Source organism: Brassica rapa, unplaced genomic scaffold (genome assembly GCF_000309985.2).
Source record: "Brassica rapa cultivar Chiifu-401-42 unplaced genomic scaffold, CAAS_Brap_v3.01 Scaffold0546, whole genome shotgun sequence".
NCBI lineage: Eukaryota > Viridiplantae > Streptophyta > Magnoliopsida > Brassicales > Brassicaceae > Brassica > Brassica rapa.
The window spans coordinates 42,439-52,507 of NW_022610487.1; the positions used below are offsets into that span (position 1 = coordinate 42,439).

Below are 10,069 nucleotides of genomic sequence, written 5' to 3' on the forward strand. Positions count from 1 at the left end.
CATGTAAAGGTTAGTGTTACTTACCTGGCGGACTGCGTCATGGCCTTTTGCATATCATGACCTTCTTGAGGGCTGAGAGGTGCTAGGCTGTGCTTCCTGTTGTTGTGGACGAAACTATAGATGTTGGTGCGTCCATGGTGAAGAGTCTCCTTGTCAAACTGCCACGGCCTTCCTAGAAGTATATGGCCGGCTTGCATGGGCACAACATCACACTTGACCTGGTCTTGGTACTTGCCAATACTGAAGGACACAACAACTTGTTTGGAAATCTTGAGCTCAGTCTCATCATTGAGCCGTTTGAGACGGTATGGCCGAGGATGGGCAGTTTTGACCAGCCCTAGCTTATCAACAAGATACTTGCTAGCCACGTTAGTACAAGATCCGCCATCTATGATCAAACTACATACCTTGTGATCAACACTACATCTTGTGTGAAAGATGTTCTCCCGCTGGATGGTCTCTGGATCAAAGAGGGTGCTAAGAGCTCTCCGGGTCACTAGCAGCTCGCCGGTCTCCGGGTAGTCGGTTACTTCTTCATCAGAGATCACTGCCGCGGCCTCTGCCTCATCTTGGGATTCATACTCGCCATCCCCCTTTAGGACCATCACTTGTTTGTTTGGACAATCCCGAGCGTAGTGGCCCTTGCCCTGACACTTATAACAAATGATGTCACGGGTACGCAATGTTTGGGCTTGAGTCTTACCCTGCTCCGGTTAGGATGCATTAGACGATTCAGCCTGGTTTGTCTTGAATCGGCTCTCAATCTCAATCGTCTTGCCCTTGTCGCCTTGCTTTGAGCCCGGTTCAGTCCACGCAGGTTTGCTGCGGTTGGTGCTGGCCGTCTTACGCTTGATGTGCTGCTCGTCTTGCGTAGCAAAGTGCAACAGGTCGTTGAAGTCTTCATACTGTTGCCTCTTCACCTTGCGGGCAATGCGGTCTTGCAGCCCTTCCAGAAATTGGGACATCATTGTCTCTTCGGGCTCGTCGGTCTCAAGCTTATTCCTAAGTGCCTCGAACTCCTCAAAGTACTCCTCTACAGTCTTAGTTCCCTGCGTAAGTTTACGAAAACGTTTTAGCACATCACGCTGGTAGTAAGATGGAATGTACCTCGCGCGAAGCTTGGTCCGCATCTCGGTCCAATTACGCGCTCTCCACACTGGCCCGGACTTAGCAACGTCTCGATCCCACCACGAAAGAGCATTGTCCGTCAGCTGGGCTGCTGCTAGGGCAACCTTCTTGGCCTCACTATATTGGTAATAGTCGAAGATGTACTCCATGCGCTTCTCCCACACGTTGTAGGCATCCGGATCAACCTTTCCAGCAAACGTTGGGGGATGAAGCTTAAGCGCCTTGCCTCCCAACCAAGGCTCTTCCTCCTCTCGGTCGCGGCCTCCTCCTACTTGGGCCCGGGGTCCTCGCGCGTTCCTCCTCCCTCCCCGGTTTGGCCTCTCCTCGTCCTGACTGCGCGTATCATCGGTACTGTCCGCGTTCGAGTCAGTGTCATGCGGATCAGGCTGATTCCTTCCTGGTGGTCGAGGTCCGTTGGGTCTGCCTCCCTGCCGTAGCTGAGCAAGCTCGGCGGTTATAGCCCTAAGGCTCGCCCTCAACTCTTCATTGTCGGCTAGGAGCTGTGCGTTTATGGCCGCTTGATCTTGACCTACATCTCCCATAGTTTCTCTGAAAAGATACTCAAAGAAAAATTAGAGGCAAGAGGGGATTAAAAAGTAGCTTCGGTCGGATACTTGAGTATCGACCAAGGCTAGAAGTAAATGCTAAAATTTATGATAAAAATCGAATCAAGTTGAAAAAGGAAAGAGGGAATATTTTTTTTGATTTTTTCGAAAACTTGGAAAGAAAGTAAAACTTCTTTTAATTTTTTTTTTTAAATGCAAAAATCGAAAACTTGGAGAACAATCCGAAAATTTAAGAAAATAAGGAAAGTAAATTTTTTTTTTTTTGAATTGTGATGGCTAGGGTTCAGAAAGAACTGAGTTTCGCAGGAAACTTCAGCTCTGATACCAAAATGTTGTAGGCACGGGTCGGAGGGTCGAACGGATGGACGGACGGACGGCCGGATAGCCGTTCCGCGGTTCAGCCTTGCCTCGGATGGATGGTACCGGCCGGCTCGTCTCTTGCTTGTGATCGAACCTGAAACAGATAGGAACCTTTAGTGAGTTTTCAATAGGAACAAGAACAGAAACAATATATGATTCTTTGGTTTTTATGGAATTGGATGAATGAAATCTAAAACAAAAGATAGAGAAAAGAGTAGATTGGCGGATGGGATCTGCTGCTGGACGTATGTCTCTCTCAGCAAGATGCCTAGGTCGGTTAGGAAGATAGATATGGATCCGGCTCTTGTTGGACGTATGTCTCTCTCAAGATTCAGACAAGGAATGGAATGGATCGATGGACGCCACAAAGAACAATGGATCGGCTCTTTAATATGTCACACGGCTGCTCTCAATGTTTCACACAACTGAAAGACTTAGGGTTTCTTTGCTAAAGCAAAAACGATTTCAGAAAAGACTTTGCCGAAAAGTTGGCAACTACAAGGGTGTAAATAGATGTTCCTTACTGGACTTTAAAGATAAAAAGGGCCTAGACAAATGGCCAAAGTCTTAACCGAAATAAAATAAAGAAAACAATAGACCGGTCGTGGTTTGAGATGTCCGGATCAGAACTCATAGTATGCTTGCTTGCTGCCTCATTAAAACCTTTCGGGAAAACCAAATGGGACAAAACCTCGATAAGGAAAAAGAGTACAACACATACTACTCCTTCTGATGGTCGGCTATATCTCTGAACCGGAAGCAAGTTGGTTGGATGGATTGAGTATGAAGGTGGAAATGGTCAGGCCGGCTTCATTCTGGCCGATGGGGGAGAACTGGCTCGAATGGAAAGGGTCTGGAACCTCTAGTGGTTCACCGGTGTCTTCCAGCTTCAAGTCAGACAACTCCTGGATCAATAGTTGCTTGAACCCGGTTTGTTCCTGTGCAAGCAACTCCTGGACAGCTTTGGCAAATCCAGCTCTTATAACTCTTGAACCGGACCTTGTGGTAGGACCTTTGCGGATAATGGGAACCTCAGTCGTGGGTACTACAACAGAAAGCCGTGGTGAATGCAACCGAATCAAGTCATGCACGTATCGTCGAGTCGATTTCCACGCCCGATTTTGAGACGATTCATCGTGAAGCCATGATGGATACGGAAAACATGGACACGCCCCAGCGAGTCCTCGTTGCTGATTCGGTGCGTCAGCTCCGCGAAGAGAGAGAGAGCATAACATTTATCGCGAGAGACGGTCAGGGTGGAGCTAGTGTCGGGGAGGCTTCCCTCCCCGATTTCGTTCCGTGCTGTTATCACCCGGGGGGAATCTTCGAGGATCTTCCAGCTTTGGCGGCGGAGCAGATGCGTCCTCCTGTCCTAGAGGGACAGTCATGGGAGAACATCGAGGAGACTCGTTCGACTCCTAGCAGCGTGAAAGCTTTATTGAGGGAATGTGGAGGAACCGGGGTGACCTTTTTTATCCCAACTAAATCTCAGAGGCCGTGGTCCCCTCCTTTGGTATTTCAATGCGTCTATGAGTCATATTTTCAGGATGAGACCAAACTTTGGTTTCCGATTCCTCGACTCGTCACGTCTTATGTGAGACGTCGTGACGCGGCAATAAGTCAATTTTTTAATGGCGCGTTCCATACCTCGGTGGCATTGATGGTGACTGCGGCGGAGATCGATGTTTTGATGAGTGTGCGGACACTCGAGGAGTTGACCTATACGAAGTCTATGGGGGATGGTCTGTTCTCGATCTAGATAAGGCCCAACTACAACGTGATTGTCGATCATCCGTGTAGGACAGCGAACTGGCAGCTGTTTCTACTTTTACGTCAAGTCTGACGGTTTTGCCTTCGAGGAGCCGCCCGACGATTCCTTTCGATTTTTGTGGAATCGTAAACTTGGTAGAATGCTGTTGTTAGCTCGTCAACTGTCTTTTTTTCTTGTTTTCTGACGAGTCTTCATTTATTTGCAGTTGATCACCCAGACACTGCCTCTTATCCGGAAGATTTCGTCTCCGATGCTCGTGCAGTCGTGTCGCGTGTCCAAGTAAGTTGGACGGATATCACCATTGAGAGGATTCGACGAGTGCTCGACAGAATCTCGAGGAGTAAGTTTTCCTTTGCGGTCGCATGTTTTCTTCCAACTCATGTTAGTTCCGAGATTTATTTGAACTGGCTTGCTGATCTTTTTCAGAGGACTGGAGGTCTGATCTATTGCCTTTGATTACCGGTAACAAGCAGGGTTTTTCGATATTCAGTAGCGCCGAGCAAAAGATCATTAACGCAGCCAGGGAAATGAAAGAACTTCCAGACTTGAGTGCATTAATCAAGAAGAAGCTGAGTGGGGCGAAGAAGGCGTCTTCTGCGACTCCTAGCGAGACAACTCCTAGTGGGACGACTCCTCGCGAAGAGACTCCTCGTGGAGCGATTCCTCCCGCTCCTCTTTCCCTTGCGGTTTCCCCCGGGCCGTCTGTAGGCCCGGCTAACGTCGAGTCTTCGAGGGAGGATCTGACGCTGACCTCCGAATGGGAGACTGCTGAATCATCGGTGACTGATGGTAATAAGAAGAGATCAGCTCCTGATTCCTCTGCTTCGGCTGCTTCTCAAGCGAGGACCGAATCTGATGGTCCTCCGAAGAAGAAGAAGAAAAATGAGAAGAAGAAGAAGAAGTCTGTTGAGGAACAGTCGGAGCCTGCTGAAGACGCTGAGGGCCGTGAAACTGTTATCGAGAAAGGTTCTTCTCATGATGCTGCGGCTCGGGGAGTCGTTGACTCGGACAACTCCCCGTCCGTCCCACTGAAGAGGAAGAAGACTTCCGCAGTCATGAGTCGTCTACTATTGCCGCGTCTACTCCTGCTGCGTAGATTCCTCCAGCTGCGCCCTACACTCTTGTTGAGGGTGGTTCGGCCTCTGAGGAGCGTCGGGTCAAATTCCGCGACCGCGTGGAATTCAAGTACGTCGGCGAGACTCCTCTTTCCTTCGCCCAGACTGAATGTGCTGAGCTTATTCGACAAATTAAGGGTGGTTGTAAGGACCTGCCCGCTGTCAAGGACCTTATCTTCAAGGACGCGTACGTCGATGCGGCGAGGACTAAAATTATGGTAAGAACTATTCTCCTTACTTTGTCTCCTTTATGTTCCAGGTTCTGACCCTTTCTTTCGTCCATGCAGAGCGACAAGAGCATGAACTACGTCGTCGAGTTGTACGACTCGGCCCTCAAGGAGGCCATGTCCAAATTAAAGTAATCCGACAAGCTTGTACGAGTTAAGGATGCAGCTCTTGACCGCAAGGCGAAAGAATTTAAGGCGGCAATTGATAAGGTTCAGAAGGCTCATTTCTTGGAGAAATTTGGGGAGTTGAAGGATAAATTTGAGGCTGCAGGCGCGAAGATCCGAGGACTCGAAGAGGAGAAGAAAGCTTGGTTAAGAGAGAAGGCGGCCTTGGAGGAGAAGATGGTGTCCACTGCGCTGAGACACTTGAAAGAGGTCAACAGATTAAGGGACTCTCGAGGTTACGAGGTTGCACATGAATGGTTCCGTGTACAAACGGCCATGATTGCTAAGAGCAATAAGCGTTTCTCCAAAATTCGAGATCTCGAGAAGCATCGTAGTGAGTTCGAAACGGCTAGATCTTTGCAGAGCCAAGCTTTTGGGACAAAAAAATGCCTCGAAGCACTTAAGGAGAGCGGGCCGACATTCTGCAAGAGATGATTGACTTGTTCGCTGAGCAAGAGAAAGAGTACGAGGCTGAGGCTAACCGCCTAGCTGTCGGTGGGATTCCCGAAGAGCTTCTATGTCTTTCTCCTCTTCATCTTTGATCCCCTTTTTTGAACGAGAATGTGTGGGCGACAATCGACCCACACGGGTCAAATGCTGGCCTGATTGATGCTGGAACCGCTGCCTTCCTTCAAACTCCCAGTAGTTCTCAAGGCGATCATGCGAATGAAAGATCGGGCGAACCGACTGGAAGAGAGCTCAAGATATCGTCTCTTCAAGAAGGTGGGATCATTAGCGAGGTCGCAAGGCTCGAGGATACGACTGTTCCACCTGCTTCGGATCCGACTATGCTCTCTGCCAGCCTTGTCGTGAATGAAGACCCGCTGGTCCCGGTTCTCGGAACTAGTGTCGCCGTTCCGACTTCGGATTTGGGAGTCGATGAGACGGGGACAGAGCCTGTTAATCTGCTTGAACTCTCAGACTCTTCGACTGAAGAAGAGAGTGGTGAACAATTGGACGAAACTGAATCTGTCCTTGCAGGTAATCCGCAAAGAGAAGAGGGAGCGGTTGATGAAGCTGATAATCCGCCTGTTCTGCCAGCGGATGGGACTGGGGAAGCTTCGGATCAGCTCGATGCTCAGGTCGTCGAGGGAGGCTCTGACCGTGTCGAGGACTAGTTTTATATGTTGTTGTTGTTTCTTTTAGACTTTTTGTTTTTGCCCCTCGGAGGCTTTTGTTGATGTAATATCTGGATTTGTTTTGCTTTTGCGGCTATCTGTTGTTTCAAACTTTCAGTAAGTTTGTTTTCCTTAGAAATTATTTCTGAAACAGAGTTTGCCTTAGTCGTGAGACATAGTATCGTGGACTCGAGAGTGCCAGTTGGCCTTCGACGAGTTGCTGAAATCTATTTTAAATATTGGGTTCAAACAATTTGGGTTTGGCAATTTGGTCGATGTCTTGAATTAAACCGGAGAGTCGATGACTTGGTTTTATCAAATTTTGACACATCATGCCGTCAGTTCGAGTCCTCGATAACAACTTAAATTTTTGAGTTTCGAAGACAATCGTTTATATTTTCGAGCAACAACGGTTTTCAACTCGATCTTTAAGTAATCCAAAAAAATATTAGGTTGGCCAAGCCCGACTTTAGAGGATTATAAGATGACTGAAAGTTGTCATCTCGATCGCATGGGTCGGGACCGCGATACGACTGAAAAATCCCTCGAGCAAGTGTCTGATCAGGACATGCCCGTTAGTGGGTGCGAGTGCTAGTACGTTTTTCCGAGAGACAAGGTCGTGCTCGTGCGTAAGCATCGCTTAAAACAATTCGCGCTCCTACTTGTTGGGAGATTATTTTTGTTATAGCTGTACCCGGTGAAGGGCTGCCTACGTACCTGTAGGAGAGGATCAAGCCATTCGTAGTTCGTTTTGGTTAGTGAAAGTGGCAGTGGATGCGCATTCACTTGTTTTTTTTTTTTTTTTTTGAGAGTGAAAGTGACAAAGGCGTCATTCACTCGTTGATCGAGCAAGGCTCCTTGAGTGCTCGGTCTTCGGGCTCGTGCTTAAGAGTAGTATCATCGAAGGTGCATGGAGTTCCATGCTCTGGAAACGGGTTCGCCGGTCGACGTCTCGAGTCGGTAGACTCCTGGTTTAACGACTTGAGTAATTTTGTATGTCCCTTCCCAGTTAGTTCCGAGCTTGCCTATATTCAGCTCCTTAGTGTTTTCGAACACTTTGCGTAGTACTATGTCGCCCAGTTCAAGAGGTCGAGACTTGACCTTCTTGTTGTAGTAACCTTCGATCTGATGCTGATAATTTTGGATGCGGAGCAGTGCTTGGTCGCGGCGTTCTTCTATAGCGTCCAGGGCGTCGAAGAGCATATCGCTGTTGAGCTCGACATTCTGCGGCATCGTCGATCGTCGCAGACTGGTTACGTTGAGTTCGGCGGGAGCCATGGCTTCGACTCCGTGTGCCATCGAGAAAGGAGTTGATTTCGTTGCTCCTCGAGGAGTTGTTCTGTGTGACCAGAGAACACCGTCGAGTTCGTCTGCCCAATATCCTTTTTTTAGGTCGAGGCGTTTTTTCAAACCGTCTATTATGATTTTGTTGGTCGCCTCGGCTTGACCGTTTCTCTGGGGATATCGTGGACTTGATGTGTTGAGTTGGATTCTCCATCTCTCGCAGAACTCTTGGAATTTGTTCGATATGAATTGGGAGCCGTTGTCAGTCACTATCTCATAGGGTAGGCCGTGGAGACAGATGATGTTCTTCCACACAAATCGTTGGACCTCTTTTTCTGTGATGCTTGCGAACGCTTCCGCCTCAATCCACTTCGTGAAGTAGTCTGTCAAGACCAGGACAAAGCGTTTCTGTTGAGAACTCGGCATCGGGCCGATTATGTCCATTCCCCATCGCATGAAAGGGTATGGAGCTGTCATTGTTCGTAGTAACTGCGTCGGGGAGTGGATCGTCGAGGCGTGTTGCTGGCACTGATCGCATCGCTGGGCGTAAGCTTTGCAGTCTGCATTCATTGTTGGCCAGTAGAAACCGAGACTCTTTACTTCTAAAGCAAGTGCTCGACCTCCAGAATGATTTCCTGCAGCGCCTTCATGCGTTTCAGCCATGACTAAATGCGTCTCCTCGCCTTTGATGCACTTCAGAAGCACCTTGGTTGCGGTCCATTGGTGGAGTTCTCCATCGAGGACGACATAATGGGAACTCCGCGTCTTGAGTCGTCTTGCAATCCATTTCTCGGAAGGTAGCTTTCCATCGACCAAATAGTCGATAAATTCTGTCCTCCAGTCAATGGTGTCATTTGACACCTCTTCGAAGACTTGATCTGCGGGCGTGACTTCGGTTATTGGTGCTACGACGGCGGTCTCGTTGGGAGTCAGGTCGATGCTTGGTTTGTCGATCTTGTGGATAGGAATGGTACGTTTCACCTGAACGCGATCTGCTACCTAGGGCAGCGAGGGCATCAGCACATAGGTTCTCTCCTGTGGGGACTTTGGTGAGTTCGAAGAATTGGAAATCTTTGGCGAGTGCTTGGACGATCTTAAGGTATGCATCCATTCGTTTGTTGTGGGCGTTGTAGTCGCCACTAAACTGACTAGTTACGAGTTGTGAGTCGCAGTATGCGCTGAGGCGTCTTGCCTTGACTGCCTTGGTGAGTCGTAGTCCTGCGATCAACGACTCGGACTCTGCTTCATTGTTTGAAGCAGCGAAGCCGAAGCTGAACGACTGTCTGATCAATTCTCCTGTCGGGTATTGCAACTGCACTCCCGCTCCTGATCCTTTGTTTGTCGACGACCCGTCGACGTGGAGTATCCAATTTTGACTCGGGAGGATTAGGTCTTGCTCGAGCTCTGGTGCGAGCTCGATGAGAAAATCTGCGAGGACTTGAGATTTCGCGGCTGTTCGATTCTTGAAGACAATGTCGTGCTCGCTGAGTTCGATAGCCCACTTCGATAACCGTCCGGATTGATTAGTTTTCTGCATCACCGTTCGCAATGGTTGAATTGTCAATACTTCGATTGTGTGCGACTGGAAGTAGGGACGCAGCTTTCTCGCCGATGTTACAACGGCGAGAGCCATCTTCTCAAGGGTAGGGTATCGAGTCTCCGGATCAGTCATGCGCTTGCTCGTGTAGAAGATAGGCTTATGTTCTCCTTGATCCTCTCGGATGAGGACGCTGCTGACTGCGGTTGAGGATACGGCGATATAGAGGGAGAGTGTATCGCCGGTTTCGGGTTTGGACAATACGGCAGGAGTTGTGAGATACTCCTTGAGTTTTTTGAACGCCTCTTCGCACTTCTCATCCCAAACGAAGCGTTTGTTTCCCCGCAACAGCTCGTAGAAAGGAAGGCATTTGTCCGTAGATCTGGAAATGAAGCGATTCAGGGCCGCGATTCTTCCTGTGAGTCGTTGGACTTCTCTGCCGGTTTTTGGGCTGGGGAGGTCAAGTATGGCGGTGATCTGTTTAGGATTTGCCTCAATTCCTCGCTGGGTGTCGTCACTCAACCGACTCTTCGGCCACTCGTTTTCTCTCATCACTTGGCGCAGATCGTTCTCTCGTCACTTGACCGACGAGTCGTCACTCGATCGACAAATCATCACTCGACCGACGAGTCCTCACTTGACCGATGAGTCCTCACTTGACTGTTCTATCGTCACTTCGACCGACGAGTCCTCACTCAACCGACGAGCGTTCTCTCGCAGTCGCTTGGCTCGATCTCTCACGGTCACTCACTCGCTCTCACGGTCACGGTCACATAACAAAACAATCTCCCAACATGT

General features: G+C 49.1%; 2 protein-coding genes across 2 annotated transcripts; one reads left to right on the forward strand and one right to left on the reverse strand.

Moving 5' to 3' along the window:
- Positions 1–2,892: 2,892 nt before the first annotated feature.
- LOC117130552 lies at positions 2,893–6,793 on the forward strand. Its single transcript, XM_033283333.1, has 2 exons — positions 2,893–5,158; positions 5,228–6,793. Coding segments are annotated over exons 1-2 (807 nt in total). The 5' UTR covers positions 2,893–4,352; the 3' UTR covers positions 5,229–6,793.
- Positions 6,794–7,347: 554 nt separating this feature from the next.
- On the reverse strand, positions 7,348–9,823 carry LOC117130551. The gene is made up of 2 exons (XM_033283332.1): positions 8,780–9,823; positions 7,348–8,733 (listed from the first exon to the last, which is right to left on the reverse strand). Exons 1-2 carry the CDS (start codon positions 9,821–9,823, stop codon positions 7,348–7,350), a joined length of 2,430 nt encoding a protein of 809 aa, XP_033139223.1.
- Between the last annotated feature and the right edge of the window lie 246 nt (positions 9,824–10,069).